This window comes from Drosophila eugracilis, unplaced genomic scaffold, assembly GCF_018153835.1.
Source record: "Drosophila eugracilis isolate 14026-0451.02 unplaced genomic scaffold, ASM1815383v1 contig_415, whole genome shotgun sequence".
Lineage (NCBI taxonomy): Eukaryota > Metazoa > Arthropoda > Insecta > Diptera > Drosophilidae > Drosophila > Drosophila eugracilis.
The window spans coordinates 511044-530633 of record NW_024573278.1 but is presented as its reverse complement, the minus strand read 5'-3'; the positions used below and the strand labels follow the sequence as shown (position 1 = coordinate 530633).

The 19590-nt window shown below is 41.8% G+C and overlaps 1 protein-coding gene across 4 annotated transcripts; it reads right to left on the bottom strand.

Annotated features, from left to right (window-relative positions):
• Positions 1-10668: 10668 nt before the first annotated feature.
• Positions 10669-17445, bottom strand: LOC108111819. 4 transcript variants are annotated; one of them, XM_017221424.2, is made up of 7 exons: positions 17289-17445; positions 17137-17227; positions 12582-12983; positions 12432-12517; positions 12077-12160; positions 11088-11338; positions 10669-10988 (listed from the first exon to the last, which is right to left on the bottom strand). In XM_017221424.2, exons 3-7 carry the CDS (start codon positions 12976-12978, stop codon positions 10862-10864), a joined length of 945 nt encoding a protein of 314 aa, XP_017076913.1. In that variant the 5' UTR covers positions 12979-12983; positions 17137-17227; positions 17289-17445; the 3' UTR covers positions 10669-10861. The 4 variants fall into 4 exon arrangements, with proteins under 4 accessions (XP_017076913.1, XP_017076912.1, XP_017076915.1 ...); XM_017221423.2 differs by lacking the exon at positions 17289-17445 and having other exon boundaries at positions 17137-17282; XM_017221426.2 differs by lacking the exon at positions 17289-17445 and having other exon boundaries at positions 12582-12980; positions 17137-17282.
• Positions 17446-19590: the final 2145 nt, after the last annotated feature.

The following is a 19590-nucleotide window of genomic DNA, read 5'->3' as shown; positions in this document are numbered from 1 at the left end:
ATCATAAATAACAGGCATTCAATAAATCATGTGAAACTTTATTTAAATCTGTGTCCACTTTTTCTGTTTGCTGGCTTTTGGTTCATCAGAATGGTAAATCATTTATGAGTATTATCGAGCTTAACTAATTGATTGGCTGTATTAGTATTCTCTGGCGAGCCATTGATTAAAATGCAAAAAAGTTTCACTTAAATATATCAATTCGGTGCTATAAATCTGCTTTTGATACTAAATGCCCAAACGCTGCGAATGAGTTATTTGCTGGTGCTAAACGAATTTCATTTTGTCGATGAGTGTTTATGAATATGAATTAAAAATGTTGAGGATTATTTCTTAAGTTGGGATAACTATAAATTGGAATTGAGCTCTGCGGAAATTAAACTTGAAACTAGGAAAACGATAAGAAAGAGCAAAGAAGGGATGGTCTTTAAAATCCATTTCATTTTCCACCATAAAAGTCATTAAGTTGGAATTTCCCCTGCACATTAAGGGAATCTTTTTCAGAATGCTGGAACTTGACAACATTAAGCCAAAGTAACCTTAAGTAAGTCGAATTGTAACCCATTTTCCGAGAATACATTCACTGCTGACCCAGGGTAACCAAGAACGATAAAAAGAGCGGCGACCGGCAGACGAATTTTCTCAATGGGGATATGCATAAGTAATTTAATATTTTATGGTAATTTGGTTGTGACTTCAACTCCGGCCACCGATTCTGCTGGCGACCTTCTTCGGGACATCAAAGTGACGAAAGGAAAACAAAGATGAGGCAACACTTATGGGCCTGGCCAAGGGGAAAAGCCAAGTAGAGTGCATAAAAATAACACAAGCCATAAACTGGCGAATTCCAAGGGTCATAAAGCCTTTAAGGTAGCCAGTCTATTTTATTGCAGCGGAAATCTCATCTCCGTTTTCCCAGAGAAAACGAGGCGGGTATAAAAAACAGGGCGAGGAGTAAACAAACAAAAAGTATGGAGTAAAAATAAGAAACAACACGTAAAATTTGTCGTTGTCCTGTCAAGTAGGAGACTTTTCCTTGGAGCTGGGCGATGGACTGGGTTGAGATGGGCGGCTTGGGCTTGGATGGGATGGACGTAAGCGAAGCAATTTTCAAGAAACACAAAGACCTGAAGGAGGGGAGTGATGGGTGGTTGGGCGGAGGACGTCGACAGCTACGACGACGAGGACGAAAGCCAGTAAATATTTTTCACTATGTTGCTGATGCTGATGCTGATGACTGACTCGGCTGACGACAGCCGGGCGAAAGGGGGAATCCCCGCTGGCTTAAGTCCAACAACTCAGCAGGGCCTGCGTCAAGGCAGGAAAAGTCAAACAAGATGAAGCCAGTTGGAAATGTCCTTGCTCACTCTCTCTCTTCTCCAGCCCCAAGAAAATAAGACCCGGAGAACAACAAGAAAAGCCAAAAAAAAATAAAACTTTAAGATAAGCTATACAAAAACAACAAGAAGGAAAGTAGAGATGGAGAGTGAAAGTAAAGTGAACACTTTCAAGTGACAGTTTCATCCAACATTTATATATACATTTCTTTCTCTTTGCTAAATATATTCAATATCCGATAAAACATTGCCAGACCTCCGCCTGGATTTCGAAAGACATTTTATTTGAATTTTCACTTGACTCGGCCTGCGGATGGCAATCAAATTACTGCTCTCCTCTCACACTTCTAAGTGGGAAAACTTGATTGCCGTCAAAAAAGGCAATGTCTAAAATATGATACTCTGTTTAGGAATTTAGCACAGATTTATGAGAACTTAAACGAGAAATTTGAGTATTTATTGCTAGTCAGATAGGAAAATGGATTAAAGCTCAAACAAGAAATTGCATTTTGAAAAGCTGACCAAAAAAAATGATTTGAAATATTTTTCCATTTACTTCAAATATTGAGTCTTTGTTCTTTCAAGATTAAGAAAATGTGATTTATAATATTGCAAAAAAATATTTCTAAAATAACTTCTTTGTTTTTAAACAAGACATTTAAAGTTCCCACTTGCTAGAGATTTTCCTAAGATTTTTTTAAAGGACACTTCAAGACCAGTCTGACCTCACCATTCTCAACTTCTTTCGTGTTTTACCAATTCCGTTTTTTCCCTGGAACTTCTTAATTTGGCCGCATTTTTTCCCATAATGACCGAAGGACTACATGGGAAATAGAGAGGAGAGTGCACCCAATGACATCTGGCCCAGACTTGACCGTTTTGTCGTGTAACAATTTTTGCTGCTTCTGGTGGTGACCCAAGACCAGATAATTGGGTTAGCTCCGAGACAGGACCCCTTTTAGACCCGCCTTCCTTCGTGGAAGTGCGAGTGCGTTTTATGATCCTTTGATGTTAAAAGTTGGCCTTCTACTCTACCTTGCACTTGGCACTTGGCTCCATCAGCACGGAATTGGTTCCTTTACTTCTGTTCGGTGTTTTAACATATTTTTTTTTGTGCCACAGATTCGACTTGTTCTCGAAGCACTTAGGTTTTTGCAAGTGTTTTTTGTTGTCTTAAGTTGGCTATTTGAACGGAACGTGGTAGTTGTGTTTGCGGTTTCGCATTTCTGTAAACAGTAAACAAGTCGAACCGAAAGTCTACACCCCAAGAATGGAAGTGCTGTCCAAAAAGCAAATAAGTCCCAAGTAAACAAATCAGTGGAAATCTCTAGATAATTGTATTGAACCAACGGAAATAGCCAGGCAATTGTCGAAGTCAACAAATTATTAGGAAGGTAAGGCTCTGCTCCTTCACTCTCTTTCAAATAAGTTAGGGGTAATCCATATTATTTCTTTCGATTTCGGGCCTCTGATGTACGTCAAAGCCCTTATCGGACACCTATCTCTGGAACAGTCCAATTTGAGGAAGATAAATTGCGTTTGCGCAAGAAATTTCTGTCCGAAGAATTCAAATCATTTCGCATTAGCGAACCGAAACAGGACCTACACTCATATTTTTTTGGTATTTCCTTTCCAGGCCTGTACTTTGATATTTTATATGGAAAAACAAAAGAGCTTTTGTTTAATTTAATCACTAATATTTTAGCCCTGACCTAGAATTTGAGAACATTCTATAAATGTCCCAGAAACAGCTATTAATTTTCCAAAATTAACAACTAAATGCACTTAGGATTTATTTTTTAGCAGTCACAAAAGTCTTTTTTGTCTTTTAAAAAATCTTTTGTGAATAATTCTGTTGGATTGTTGGTTGAAAGTTGATTATAAAAACTTGAAATTATGTTTAAAATATTTGTTCTTTGCTTATATCACTTTACTATTTCTTTAAAAGTTGAAACTTCCTTCATTCGATTTCACTAACCAACTAGTCAGTAATTTTTTTAAGTGTTCTTCCACACAAAGTTCTCCATTTCAGAAATGGGTTTGCTGTAATGCGCGTAAATGCAAATCATTATCAACAACATTTGCATTGAGCAGCATCGATGATGGGATGGCATGAAAGGCACGGAGCTCTGATACGTAAAATGTGGGGAATGGAAGGCACAAGTCCAGGGACCAGGGACCAGGGAACAGAAAACCGAATGGGTTTACTATCAGCGCCTGGCAACCGCACATTGTTTCCCCAACTGGCAGGCTATTAGGGCTGATGAATTTGCCGCGCAGTTTGCAGTTATAAATATTTGCACATTTCGCAGTCGGACTGCCCAGCCAGTCCCAGGCATGGGTGCAATCGGTGGACTTTAATGATTACCCGCCGCCCAACAAAAGCTCATTTCATTTGCATTACCGAGCACAGGGACATACACTCAGGGAATGGACGATATCACGTTGTCCAACTACCCAAGGGCAAACAAAGAAGCTGGATATTTTAGCAAGAAGGAAATTCTTTAGCCGAGTTATGTTCGCTATTTTCGGCCCGGCCTTTTGTCTCCCCTTCAACTTTCATGGCCACAACCACTGTCACTGCCATCATCCATTGCCTTCCGCAATCTTTTGCAGACTTTTTTCTTCTTTCTTTTCAAACTATGGCACAAATGTTGAAGTGTACATTATTCTTAACTTTTTTTGAGAGTTCGATAAGCGAAGCCAGAAAATTATGATGATGGCGCTGATGCTGATGCTGGTATCCTTATGAAGATGCTTTTGCTACGTAGCTGATGTGCTGCTGATGATGATGTTCGACTCGAGATAACCCACCAACTTGAGGGGCAAACAACAAGTTTGTCTTCACAGCAAATTTGTACGTCATGTCGATGGGTGGAAGTTGCCCAGAGGATACAAAGGCTGATGTATTATACCCTAACAAGTCGAACTTCTGATTGGCAGGAGTGACTTTATGTGTCGTTATTAAAAATACGAGTAACTTGATAGAAACGAGTATTTATGTAGCTTTAAGGTAACTAAATAATGTGCTTATAAGCTATACATTTCTGGTTATTAAATTCCTTTTTTAAGATGGAAAACACATTGTTCCTTCTATAACACATCCTCTCAGTCAAGTTCATTCAACTTTCCCCTAGCTTTGGGCCTTCAGATTTTGTTGACATTGTTCGAGAACTAAAGTTATCATTTAGATGGCAAAACAAGACCGAGACTTCTCTCTGCCCACTGCTAATTAGAGTCTGCCCCGAAGAAGGCGCCATAAATTTTGAAAGAAAACTTTGTCCGTGCGAAACTTATTTTGAATTATACACCCAGCTTGGGCTCACACCAACCGGCTTGAAATTTGTATTGGTCGTAAAGTTTGGCACTCACCTTGCGGCTTTAATTAAAGCAATTGCAGTACAAATTTTAATTATAAAATGCTTTGCTCTGCCTGGCTTTGCCAACCTCGTGGAACGAACAATCAAATTATATATGTTGTTTACAATTTTGTGGTACGCGTTCGCGTTTTATTTTCCAACTTATTGACGATGCCTGGGGGCGGGGGCCTGCTGGTGACCCAGACAATTGTTTTAATTTTCTGCACGTCGGCCGGCGTTTAGAAGGCAATAAAAAATTATTGGCCAAAAGGACAATTAAAAAAGTCGAACGAACGGCGGCTTAACGAACTCGAGCTAACTTTTTTATGGCCCGAACATATTTATTATTGTCCTAGAAAGGAGAGTGGGCAGGAGGGCGTACCATAGGGTCACTGAGAGCTAAATGTTTAGTAGCCATCGCTCTAGACATGGTTTTACGGCTTATCCCTGTTTGCCTTTTTTATGACATTCTTAAGCAAATATTCGAATCGAGTTTATGAGATTGCGATCCGTACTTTGTAGCAACTGCTGATGATGCAGACCGGCTGTCAGGCAGGCCCAGGCATTTGTTTCCCATAAAACATCTCTGGCTTATATCGCCGGCGATAAAGAAATCAGTTGATGGCCTTGGCCAAAAAAAAAGGTTGTCCTTATCCCTCTCAACCAATAAGCCCCAAACCCCTCTCGCAACGATGGATATATGTGATGGATTATGGCAAATCGGTGCGGTGACAAGTGCTCACAGCAGCCCCATCAATTAATCACAGTCGAGGCGAGCTAATTTGCCCCCGAGCAGCATGAAAATTAGCTGGCAAATTGAGCAGCCAATGGCAAATAAATGCTCATAATAAAAAGATAATAGCACTCGCATCAATCGAATATTGATTTGATTGGGAAGGATGCGATGGCGATGGCGATTGGAATGGCAATGGCAATGGAGGACTCCAAGTGCGGAACAGATAGAAGAAACCAATAAAAGATAAATGCACAGGCAGAAACCAAAAAAAAAGGGAAAATCGTGAGCCGAGGACCACACACTGACTCCCTCCATTTCCTATCGAGCCAAACAAATGCAGCGCCAGCAATTTTCCACTTTAAGCAATTTGTGTCGGTGGCAAGAGGCATCGGAAACACAACAGCCAAATATATATATATATGTGTATCGGAAAATATCACTAGCATGGAACTCTGCCCGAATTTCCAGCAGGAGGAGCAAAGGGAGTTTGCGATTCGAAAGCTCAGATAGGGCAGGCAAAATACTTATCGCCGCCACTCGGCGGATGTTCCTCTGACCAGTGGAACTTTCTATATGCCCTACGCGGTCGTAATTAAAGTGGCCAAATCGAATTCCGCTTGTCTAGGGCCGGGGTAAACCGACGATTCGAGCCAATTGGGTTGGCCAACTTTAAGCCTGATTTTGCTCGAGCTGAGAGAGGATTAAAACTTAAACAGCACTTACTTTTGCAGTTAAGAGTAATTGCTTTGGGTGGTAAGTGATATTGATGTGAGGAAATGTTCTTTGTTTTCTTTTAAAATACTTAAAATATTTTAAATTTAAAGTTGCACTGACTTATTATATAATTTAAATTAGTCAACAAAACGGTTTACCCCAAAAATCAGTAGGGCAGGCCACAGGAAACATTTTCTTTCGAAATCACATCGATGCCGGGAAACTTTGACAGCTTGTTTACATCGAAGGACTGGGGTGGGAAATTTCAGGAACCCATGACTTTGTGGCCCAGACATTCCACACCCCCTTTTTCGGCTTATCAGGCCAAAAATTCGCCGCCCTTGGGGCCATAACGGAATGTAGTTCGTAGCCAAAATGTTTCTCTGACATTTTCCGGCCCCTACTTAAACAGGAAACCACCGAAATTAGCCGGTGGAATGTGGGGACTAGATGGACGCCTGCCAAATTCGGCACTCCCAATTAAATATTTCACACATTTTTCAATGTTAATAATTCAATATGTTTCACACGCCCTCAAAGTCTCAATAATGAATGCAAAAAGTTCGGTGGCAAATAGCACGAGTAAAACTGGGTGAATTCCCCGATGGCTGTTATTTTATTCTTTTTTTTTGCAGCTTTTTCAGTTTGCACTTTTGAAAAATGTTCTGCAAATTTTAGCAATTCCAACTTGTCCGAAACTGAACGGAAAATCGCTTGTCAATTGATGGACAAAAACGAGCCAGCACCACAGTGACCTAGAATATGGAAAAATGTGTGCTCACAAATTATTTAAAAAGCCAGCAAGTTGAATTTCATTCCCTTTAATGGTTTTCGGTGCGCGACTGCTCGGGTAATAATCTCGTCTAAAACCAATAAAAGAAACCATAAACGGAACAAGGAACTCATTTTACATGTGATACAAGACACGGTGGCCGCCAACTTTGCAAAGCTGCCATCAAAAAACGAAAAAAAAAACAACAAAAATTGGAATCGTACGGGGAAGCCGGGAAAAGCTGGCATAGAATGCGTTTACTGGATGTCAGGACGCCTTCTGATTTTTCCAGAGTGACGCCCCCCAAAAAACCCCGATCCCTCCTTCGATCCCCCCTCTGATCCACCGACAAAAAAGCCAATATCGTCGGCGCTGACGGCGCTGGTGATTCTGATGGTGATGCTGATGGTGACAACCACTGACATGCCCCACACATTGCCGCAGGACAGGGCATACAGACTCAGTGGGTGGTGGTGGTGGTGGTGCTGATTCAGAGTGTGCTAGCGAGGACCAGGACCAGAGCAAGGTAAAAGCCAAATGCAAATTCAGGCAGTTGGCCGCCTTTTGGTATTGGTTCTGTTTCGCGTACACGCTCAGTGTATCGATTTAACTGCCCGCGCTCGGCTTCCCGTCGAGCGACCTCCTCAGGCGGATCCTACGGTCGTCCTCCGCTGTCCTGGCTGTGGTTTGTTTTTGGGTTTCATTTTCCCGCTTTCCCATACATTTTTTGTTGTTTCATTTGGTGTTGTTGTTTTGTATTTTTATGTTCAGCCCCGTAGCTTGTTGTAGTTGTCAGCGTCAGGACAGAACATCCACGTACTCGATGTCGCCGTTGTCATTGTTATTTCTGTTGTGCAGGAAATTGTTGTACGCAAACATTAAATTTTCAATAGGTCAATTTTGGTTCAGCGCCTATGGCATAAATATGTACGTGGATATATATAAACAAATTCAATGCCCCATTTTTTCGTTGGCCACTTTACAGCTTGTCGCTCAGTTAGTTTTTCCATAGCCTTCGTCCTTAAACTGAGGCTATCAAACAGATTTTCGCACTTTTGCCATTCGAATAAATTGATTTGGCCAAAGCCAACAAGGAAATCAAATCAAAAAATGCTGGCACAAATATCAAAATAATTGCCAGTGACTTTGATGGACATTTATGTACCTGTTTGTACGTGTTGCCAAAACCAAATTTGTGTGTGTGTGTGTGTGTGTGTGTTGGTGTTCATTTGTGGTTTGGCTTTCCCTAGGGATTTTCCGTAAATAGTTTTTGGCTTATGTCAGGGGCTAAATGCTTGGCAAAAGTTTTTATTTTAGCAGAGTCATGTCAATGGGTCGTCAGAGAAAGAGTTTCCTGTTGAAGGCAAACCGAAAAGCTTGGCTTAAAATAAAATTGTATCCTTCATAATTTTATATTTACTAAATAAATATGCGTTTGCAGATATTTTAGCAGCTGGAAAATATTATTTTGGTTTTGCCCAATCACATTTCCAGGAAAACAACTTCGTGACTGCATTTAAAACGACATTTATTGAAAGAGTTTACTTTTTCAATTTGCATTAATTGGTGTCTAGCATTGAATAGCAATTAAAAGAGCTTCATGTGTGAACTTAATTGCTTCGAAAGAAAGAATAATGACGGTTGTTAAAACGAATTTGATGCAATTTAATGAGTCATTAAACCGATTAATCGCAAAAACATGGAATTTTATTCTTTGAAAGTCCCGATTAATAAGCAAACTTCCCTTTTGCAATCATTAAATGCATTTCGTTACGAGAGAGCCACCTTCCACCGAAAATCAGATTCAGCACAATAAGCCATTTGCAGCAAGTGAAAAGTTTTCATCAAGCTCCTGCAAGATCTTAGCGGGCTGATTAATTCCCCCGGACAAACAAGAAGTAAATTATAATCTGCGTAAAACAATTTAAGCAGTCGGACAAGAATGTCAGCCCCAGACAGCGGGCTACAGCTGCTCCACTCCGCGATGGCCGAAACTTCTGGTGCAAATTAGATCGTTGTCCAAATTCGATTGTTTCATTTGCAGCGTTTTTCCTACTAATACTATCCCCTTCTGGGAGTGCATTCGGTGTCCGAGAAAAGTTTTGCGCACAGTTCTAATTAGCGCACTAAAGATATTCAACACTCAACGTAATTAAATGGAATTTCAAGCGATGCATCCCAGCCGTTCGGTCGGAGCAGCAGTTGTCAGTTGCTGGTTGCCGGTCGCCGGTTCCTGGTTTCCTTGCCGGCTGCAAGTTGGCCAAAAGCGCCTTTAATTACTGGCAGCAGGCTCCTTCCTTCAACTGTTTCTGCTGCTGCTGCTGCTGCTGCTGCTCCTCCAGATAGTGGAAGCAAACAGTCCAGAGGATGGAGAAACTTTTTCGGTGGGTGGCGTGGCAGAGCACCAAAACTTGGCCGCACAAATTAATCATAACTTTGGAGGCGCTGCCACTGCTGCAGGAGCATTGCCTTCATCTTGGACAAAATGTTGCCAGCCAGCCCCGCCCATTAAATGTGGGTTAGGCCCACTGCAGATATGCTGTCTCAAGTCTAAGGACTCAAGTCCTGAATCTGGAGTCGAGACTCCCCTCCAACATTGCATTTGCATGCTGCAATTTTCTGTGCGTCGGCGTTGCCGGCTGTCCAATAAATTTCAGCTGTGCTGTGGCATTTATCAAAATAGCAAAAACTTTCAGAGCGGCTGCAGCTGCGCAGTGGCACGAGACAAGACAAGTTCCCTGCCTTTGGCATCTCAAGTTTTCCTGTTTGTTTTCCCCAAATTGCCTGCCGGAAACTTTGCAGGCAGAACTGGGAGCATGCCGTCAACTAGGGCGCCGATGTCCCATCCTTGGCAATACACTGGAAAAAATGCTAATGATTTTAGTTTCTTAAGGAGATTATTTATTGAAAAAGAATTTGAATCTTATTAAAATTACAGGCATGTGAGTGTTATTAACCCAAACCGTAAAGGGAGTATCTAAATTCATAATAAGACATTCTTTAAGAGCCATTTTTTATTCTCAGTGTCACGACTTCCTCACGTGGCCTGCCCTTGCGGCATGGACTCGAAGTTTAAGTCTGCTGCTGAATGTTGATAAGCAATAAGAGCCGAGACAGCGACTACTGTTGCCTCAAAGAAACTCCGAAGAGGCGGCAACTTTTTTGACAGGCGGCTTGCAATTCAAGAAGGATGGTTGATAGTTCAATTCTTAGCGTAGCGTTTTCGCCTCGTAGTTTGCTAACACGCTTAGAATCTATCAAGAGGAGTGGAAGTTAACAATCTTATGTCTTGTTAAGTCAAATGCTTAAATAATTTACAAAAATGAAAAACCTAACTTAACAGAAATAATTATAATAAATCCTAAGGAAAAGTAATCCAAATTTTAAAATAAAAATCTTTTTTATATTATAATAAATGACTTTATTATTAGTAAAAATCCTTTTATTAAAATGTTTTTGCTGTTAGCAAGCAGTATACTAAATATGTCTGTCTACAAGCAGTGCACTGTAAACTGCTGGCACATCTTTCTTTATTAGCAGAGCTACTGCTTGCGAAGTTACATGTAAAGCAGTGCAAGTTTCAGATCAGTCAGCTTATGTCGGCTTGGCGAATCAGATACGTTTTTGAAATATAAAAAAGCTTTCCTTTAAAGCTCTTTAAAAATTATGAAAATAAATAGTTAAAAATAACAACCAAACTAATCTAATAAATCATTTATCATTAAAAAAAATAAAATAAAATAAATAAAGTTTTTTTTATCATTTAATGCATTTATTTTTAAAGGTTTTCTTTTTCAACTTAAAAGCCAGTCGCGTCTGCCGGCGACCATAAGTACAGAGTTTTTTTTTTTAATAAATAAAATAAATAGCTAACATCTAGGTGGAAGTCATAAATTAATTTAAATTAGTTTAAAGAGAGCCCAGTTGGCGAACACTGGGAAGTCTAGACCTCGTTGCACTCCAGATAGATCTGGCGACAGTCGAATCCGGAACGACCTCTGCGCCCGGCGTCGTACAGCTCCTCGAAGTTGCTGCCACTGCTGCGGCCTAGGACATAGCTGGTGGCATATCTGGAAGGGGATAAGGGAAAGTTGTATTATTAATATAAAGGTGATGGTATATGTATGAATATTAATCGAAAAATAGACTCAATACTGGTGTATACTTACGATCCCAGCTGACAGAAGATGCTGCTGCCGCCGATCTCGCGGACGCACTCCGTGTTGGCATCACACATATACCGCTGCGTGCACTTGTCCTCCGAGCTGCGGTATGTGCGGACGTAGCCCTTCATCAGGGAGATGCCAGCGACGACGGCGTCGCTAACCGAGTCCCGCTTTCCCAGGGAACGGGCGGCCAGAGAGCGGTGCGAGAAGGAGGTCTTCAGGGCGTCCAGCAGGTTCATCACGATCTGAATGAACTGTGGATGCGGAAGGGGGAGCGTTTTGTTCAGTGGAGTGGAGTGTGGTGTGTGTGTGTGTGTGAGAGAGTGTTGGTTTGGGGGAACAGGAAAGAGAGGGCAGAGGTGGGGTAGGGGAAGCATTAGTCAATTAGTTTTGCATTTGCTGTGCCAATACTAAAGTGATGTCAGTGGTGTGTGTAAGTGTGTGTCTGAGAGTGTTTTTCAGAGTGTGTGAGTGTGTCGGTGTGCACGGGAACAATTTACATTCTCAGCACTGGGCAACAAGATTCGGGTTTGTTAGCTAATATTTGGTTTTCCTTAATGATTTTCATTGTCAATCATGACAAAGGTCGAAACAGTTTAGAAACTTACGCAAAACTCTAACCAAAAGCATTGTTATTGATTTTATAAAATTTAAACTTAAATTAGGTATGATGAGTGTAAGTCCAAAACCTTAGATAATAGGAAAGAACTATACTTAAACGGAACAATTGTTAATATTATTATTATTATAATAATTAATAAAACTTTTATAGAAGTCACCAAAAATATTAAACTTTGTCCTTGGCGCAAACTAAGGATGATGATCTTATGGGAAAATTGATTTTAATTTGATAATTAATATATTATATTCCAAACTAAGCCTGTCACTTTCCTCAAAGCTAACTAACTAACCGAACTAAACCCCTAACTAGTTCCCAAATCTTGTTGCCTGGTGTGGTTCTTTGTGTTATGAAAGCATAAAAGATGTTTTACCTCGCCAGCTTGCTTGGCCATCGAGTTGACTTGGTCGGGGTCTCTGGAGCCTAAAACGGCAGACATCACAGCCACCAATATGCCCTGTGCGATTATTAGCGAGGTAGAGGTAGAGGAGGTAGGCGGGAAGCAAACATAATCAAGAGAATAAGAAGAGCCAGGCACCCAGAATCAGTATCAGTATCAGTATAAGATATAAGATATAAGATGTAAGATAAAAGATATACATAAAAACAAAAAACAAAACGAAACGGTAACAATCGAACAGCAAAATTACGATAAAGCAAAACAAAAGTGGCACAAAAGCAATCAGTGAGTGTATACCATGTTATGGGCTAATGGATCGATAGATTACCTGCATGGGAGATCCGCCGTTGTCGACCTTATCGATGCCATCACTGGGGGCTCCACCGCCCAGCAAGGTGTTGATGATGCGAAGGCCTGCAAAGATTGAGATCAAGATCAGTTATGGGAATCTTTCCAATAAAACCCCAAAGATTCTTACCCATGGAGATGACATTGGCCCAGGGACTGCCTCCCAATCCAATAGAGGTATCCACATCATCGGACTTGGTGGGTGCGTTGACGGCTCCATTGAAGAACATGGTCATCACGGTGGACAGCATGTTGGACCAGGTGAATCCCCCAGGTCCTCCGACGCTCTCCTGAATCTGATTGGTCTCCAGATCATCCTCGATGTCATCCAAAGCCACCTTCTTGGAGGCATTTGGCTTCACCGCGAACTTCCTGGCCACACTCTCATCCCGGTAGACCGGAGACTGGGTCACCTGGTGCTGCCTCTGGTAGACCTCCTGCTGTGGGAAGGCATAGGTCATCAGCAGACAATTGCTGGCCACTATGGAGAGCAGCAGGTAGGCGTGCACTTTCCGTTGATTCCACATGACTACTGAAAAAGACCAAGCCGACAGTCGGTTAAAACTATTTGAAATTCATCGAGGGACGGACCCCAAGCCATCCGCATAACAACACTTTCACATTGCCCAATTCGTTGTGATGGAGTTTCCTGAACTCAGGCACGGGTTGGGCATAGGAATCAGCGGTGGCCCATTCGGATGGCACATGCTTGCCCTAAATTGAGTTTGCTATTACATATTTTAGCTTTAAATCAAGATGATGAACTTTATTCATATAGATAAAAGGTTTATCCATCTAAATAAAGCCATTGAAATGTTAAAAACCTAACAGATTGAAGATTGAAATAGATTGAATAGATTGAAGAACAAATATTTATTCTCTTCGTATTCTTAAGGTTTCCGAGTAAAAGGTTAATAAGATTCAAACTTTGCTATCTTCCTAGCTCTGGCATAATAATTTCTCCTAGAACTTGAAGATTGTAAAAATATTTAAATTAATATTTTTCCCATGTAATGAAATCTCAATGGCTTTACACCCAACAGAGAGTTTCCCAAATCATTGTCCAAAAGTTTCCCATTGCTAAGACTGGAAATATGTTACAATTTCCATGGAAACCAGATAAGAAAGTTGTAGCGGCACGTAATTAAAGGCGAAGCCTCTTCATTCGCTTCCGAAACATCCAGAAACGAGTCTAACTGCTCCCAATTAAGGTGTCGGTCAAACCGAACCTGTTCGCCCCAGTGAAGTTGGTGGAATCTTTGCTAGCATTTGCGGCAGGGAAATTAACCGAGTGGGGCAGGTTGGGCAACATAGAAAGCCGCCGCCACAGGTAAGGTGGCAAGTACCGGCAATTAGCGGTGACTTCCTCACGGCGATCGGTTAGCTGGATTAGCGATATTAGCATCGAGAACCATTCACAATTGGCCAGTTCATCGTTGCGAATTAGAATGGGATCGTCGAATGGTTGGGTTCTCTTCTTTTCTTTCTTCTTTATAGAAGACCATGGTGGCTAATAACCAGTTCCATCTAGCGGTTCTTTACGCTCAGATGTCATGCAACAGGTTCCCGTTACAATTAATAAAGCCAACGAGGCTGAGGAATGCCAATGGCTGAGAGATTGCATTGATTTCCATTTAATTGCCGGCCGGAGAACAGGCTCCTCAGAATGGGTCACCGTGGAAATGTAAATTGTCGTAGCTTAATAACCAAGGAACTCCATCTCACGGTGGACTTTTGATTGTTTGTGACACAACTTGACCCAGTTCGGTGGAAATTATGGTGGCCATGTAAATTTAGAAAGCTGTTAGAGCGTGATTCAGCGATTAGTGGTTAAGATAATGGTAATTAATAGCTCAGATGTGTGGCAGAGAAATTTTTATTGATTGCACTCCAGTCAAGTGGGAAATTAGCCATGGAAATTGTGATGAAGAAATTAGTCACATCTCAGTATGACATAATTCTCATAGCATGCCGGCTGATTCCCTCTCGTTATCTTCGACCGCTTTTGCTCCATCGAACAGATACTATCTCGAGTTGTTTAAAGGAAAACACGCAACTCTAATTGGAAACCTAGCACGCAACTCTTACTTTCATGGCCCGGCTTAAAACGGCAATTAAAACATCGTCTTCACAAACAACGGGCAATATAACAATTTCAATAACAAAATAAAGAGAGCAGCGGCAATTACACTTGCCGTTGGTCAAAAGTCGCAAATTAGAAAGTGTGGAAACCGCAAAACGGCCGCAAAGAGACGAGATACCATTTTCAAGTCGAAAGTGGGCGGGGGTGTAACAATAACCAAGTTCTTTGCCAGCCTTTGCCAGTGGGAGAGAAATATCATTGTAATTTATGTGCTGGTCTCCCAGATATTTATTTTCATTTTCGTTTGCGGTCTCGTGCCAAAGCACGCTCCACTGGGCTCCCTGGTCAAAGTCAAAGATGAGAAAGCGGTAAAACGTTCGTGATTTGCGGTAAGTGAGCAAGCTCTACGTCGCTGTCGTCTTTCGGTTTCTGGGAGCGGATCGTCTCGACTTGCCTGGGATTGGATTGGATTGGATTCGAGGGCCCTGAGTCATTCTGCGGGGCATAGCCGGGTTTCTGGACAGTCACGGACAGGTTTCCGGCTGAGAGAAACTCCATCAGCAGCCTCAAATATTCACATTTCACTTTCTTTTCGGCAAGAATCAAGCCAAGGTTTGTTGACCAAGAAAAATAATAATAATAATAAAATTTTAATTAAGTGCTTAACCACGGCAATTGCTGGCTGTCGAGTGCTTAACCTTAATTGGAATGCCCAGCGGCTTTCTAGCGCGTATGTGCCTTAAGTCTTTCGTTTGCTTGGATGGTCAGCAACCTCTGAATGAAAACTAACTGTTAATTGGCCAAAACGAGCACTAACTGTGCTGCATTTTAATGATGAGCCAGGTTTATTGATTATTGAATAAGACCTAAGGTCTATGATGCAATTCCAGGGCAGGACAAGTCAGCGATCCACTTTTCTACAGAGAAAACTTCTCGTTGGGAAACTTTTACTGACCCCGAAAATCAGTCGCCAGTAGACAAAATGACAAACAGCTTGAGGCCGCAAGAAAGCAGAACAAATTGCACTTGCAATTTCCACAACCATTATATTTATTAGTCAGCTGCATTTGATGGACAAATTGCAGGCTGCCATTGTCAAGATTCGCTTTGTTTAAGCCACAAGTACCACCGGTTTGGCTAAGCAAATCACATTCTCTGGCCTGCAGTTGAGATGATGAAAAACCAATTCAGTTTAGCTCGAATCGGTTCGGACCAAACATAAACTGTATTAAACACGACTTAACAGCTTCAAAGAAAAAACTTTCACCTCACTCAGCTTGACAACGACAACCGCAAAATGCCAAAAGCAACAAACGGCCAATGAATGAAAGTTACAAAAATACAAAATAAAAACAAAAATAAATACTTGGCTCACAGCAGAGAGCCAAGGAATGCACAGAGGCAGAAATGGGTAAACAAATAGCAGACAATCGTGACCTTTTGCCAGGCAATTAAATAAATAAATTCTGTATGGGAATTGGCCAAAGACTTGGCCAAAAAGGCTGGCGTTAATTGGCCGATTCCAACTCCGAGACTGAGACCGAGACAGAGACGAAGGCGAAGGCGGAGACCCACATCGAATCAAGGCCACAGACAAAACGGCCGCAAGGCCTTTCCACCTGAAAGTGGTTGGGCGGATGGGGAGGAGGACGGGGATGGAGGCCACTCCGGACTCTCGAAAACGAAATTCTTTGGAGCGGCAGTCAACAGGCGCCCATTTGGGTCAGTGGGCGGCCATCATCGGTGCACGATGTTGGTTGTTTGGCTTGAAAAGAACTTGGCTGAATGCACATCTCCACATGTGTGTGTTTGTGCGTCTGCGTGTGTCTCCGTGCCCGCCACACCTCATCGCACCTCGTCGCACGAAATAAAGCCCCTGGAAAGCCCCTCCCCCGTTCTCCCCTTTTCGAACGCTTTGACATGTTCATGCTTCTCCGTCCAGTCGATGGGTTTTCTGTTTGCTTTTTCATGCAAAGTTGTTAACTCGTTTAACAGAAAAATTCCCCTCTTCTTTCCGCTGTTCTCGTCCAACCGTTTGGCTGTTGCTGTTGTTTTTATTGCTGGATTTATGCCCCGAGTTCTGTTATTTCTTTTGGCCTGACCCAAATATTTGGCTCTGGCCATATAGCCCCAATTTGTTGGACAAATAAACGCACGACACGACTCGAGGCCAAATAGTGGCAGTCGATCAATTGTCAATAACTTTCTATTGCCAGATTCTTGCTAAGCGCACTGCAATATTTGCGCTCCGGATTAGTCTTAGTTGATTTTTAGTTCTTTTTTTATAGATATGTGCTGCTTTTAATAACTTTCATCAGGTTTCGCACCTGATTGTTATTTTGTTTAAGACTAATGGGAAGAGATGTTGACATTTTAAAGTGAAGAAGACTTCTAACAAAAGACTAAATTATGTCTGAAGGTGTGGATATGTTTTTGAGTGTTTTTTGGGAGTGTAATCAATCTTTCATTTTCTAATACTAAATTTATTTGATAATCTATAAATTTATCCCAATCATTTGGGCTTATTTTAGTGTCAGTGAATGAACCCATTTGAATGGCTTTACTTTTTTTTTTATAGATTTAAAACCATTTCTCCACTTACCTGTCTTTTTATCTGCAGACTTTTAGTTTGTCGAGTTCGAAGCAATTAAAACTTAATTACAGCTCCAGTTGAGTTGGTTTGGCTGGTCGCACTAGAAAAATTGCAAATTTCAGCACGCGATTGTCAAGCACACAATTCACTTTAAAATTCACCCAAAAATTTTGCACAGGAAAATTGCTCTCTCTTTTCTTTGCTTTCGAGACAGTCGAGATCGATGGTAACTTTCTTTCGTTTACTGACGGAATTTACTTGGCACTTTAGCTGGTTTCTTGGCTGGAAACTGAGGTGTTGCTGCGACTGCTGCTGAAGTTGTCTGAAACGGCGATCGCCTTGAACTTGTGCTTTTATAGCCTGACCCATTTCTTGCATTCGCGATGGGCCTGGAAGCCAGTCGAAGCAATGCAGCCGCAGATGTTGGCAGACGAACATGTTGGCAGGCGGTGATAGTTTCTCAGATATAACGATTTATTATTTAAGTAAATAAAGTAATAAAGATATTCTAATAGAAAGATACATTTATCTTTATTCACCAAAGCTTTACTTTATTTTGTTAGCATGAATATTAGGGGTTTGTGGTTTAACATTAAGGGTATAGACTTAAGAGTTCGTATAATCTTCAACTGGAATATCTGAATTGTGAAAAGTATTACAAAATACGTACCCATATACTGAAAAACATTTTAATAAATTCTATTAACTCTCGGCTCTTAAGATACTTCAAGATTTGCCGAGAAAAAGGCCAAACTGACATCACTGATCGCAGGTTTACTGTTGCGCATGCTCAGTTGGCTGACAAACGAGGTTCGAACCGCCTTTCGACCTCGAACATGTTGCGTATCGCCGTATCGTGAACGCGATACATCTTCTGCCTGATATGTTACCGCCGTTTTGTTTGTCATTACCTTAATGCGTTTACGGCCCATTGTTGTCTGTCGCCTGCCTCGGGTTAGGGTGTAAACGGTTGGTGATGATCTACCTGGTTGATCTGTCGCCAAGGTTTTCCATCTCATTACCATGTCGCTGGACAGTCGATCATCGTCCCTGTTGTGGGTGCAGTGGCATTGTTATTCTGGGACCTTGACTAGGACAGCTCATCTTGGAAGTGTTTTCTGAATCTTTCGAACCACAGCGTGATTCATTAGGCTTAAGCCGATTGCTTGGTTCAATCTCAAGTCAGTGGTAAATTAGGAAACTTCTGGGCAAAGAAAACATTTCAGGGATTGCCAACGAACAAAAGAGGTTTTTTTCTGCTTGCGAATTTAACTAAAAGTCGGTCCCCGTACCCATACCCCTTGCCCAATGCTCTTATCCCACCTCTAACGGCTCCTGCTGGCCAACTACACGTGCAAAAAAGTTAAGCCGTTGAGGCAAAAGTTTGCCAAGGATGTCTGCCAGACATCCAGTCGGCCAAGAACATCCCCCCCATTTCGCTCCACCCCTGAACACTAAGGCATTAGAACCCTTGCGAAATCAAATCGGAAAATAGAAATGGAACAAGCAACGAAGGTTGCCATCTTGAACTGCAGTTGTATGTGTTTACATTTAGTTGTATTCGATTTGCATACCCGATTGGTATTGGGACTAGGATTGGGATAGCAAATGGAAAGTTAAGGAATGGGAGCTGAGTTCCCCGGGTTAGTCCACCCGTAAATCAATGCCAACTGTGCGGGCAATCAGCATTTGGGGAGAGACTCTTTTAACCCGTCCAAGTGGATTATTAAGTGGTCTTAGAGCCGAGTCAAGTGCTTCTGTTCTGGTCTCTTCCGTTCTGTTCTGGCCCGGGAGTGTGTGTGTGTTGGTGTGTGCTTATTGAATAAATGTGGTGGGATTTATGCAAATCCTTACGATGCACTCCAAAAACCCACACAGCCACACACCCCCACACACACACACATCCATTCAAAGGTTAAGAGGGGAGAGAGAGTGGATGACCACTTGGGCATATGCTTAATGCGGCCATAATTGCTCCGCATTTGTTATCGCCGAGCGGACTGACTTTGCATATCGGGCAATTTCAGCTATAGCCGGGATTCGGTGGGATTACCGATTACCGATTTCCCGTTTAATTTATGTGCACAGCTCGTTTTTGTTTGCCAATTCCAATATTTGTGTTTACATTTGGCATTCCCATACACTTCACTTCCCCCACTTGATACCACTCCACCCTTTCAATCACATTAGCCTAATGATTTCCCTGTCAACCAAGAGTGGAAATCGATGGGAGGTGTGGGTGCGGCCGCAGACTAAACATGGAGCATAAATCAGCTTATCAAATCGGCATTCAGTAGTTCGGTTTATAATTTGTACAGGCAACACAATATTTGGCATAAATGATGAATTGTTTGCGGAATATTGCGCTAACCGGAGTGCCTATGCCATTGTTTGTGTGTGTTCGTGATGTGGTATTATCTGATAATTCCCAATAGAGCAGCATCCGGGAACGACACAAATTTT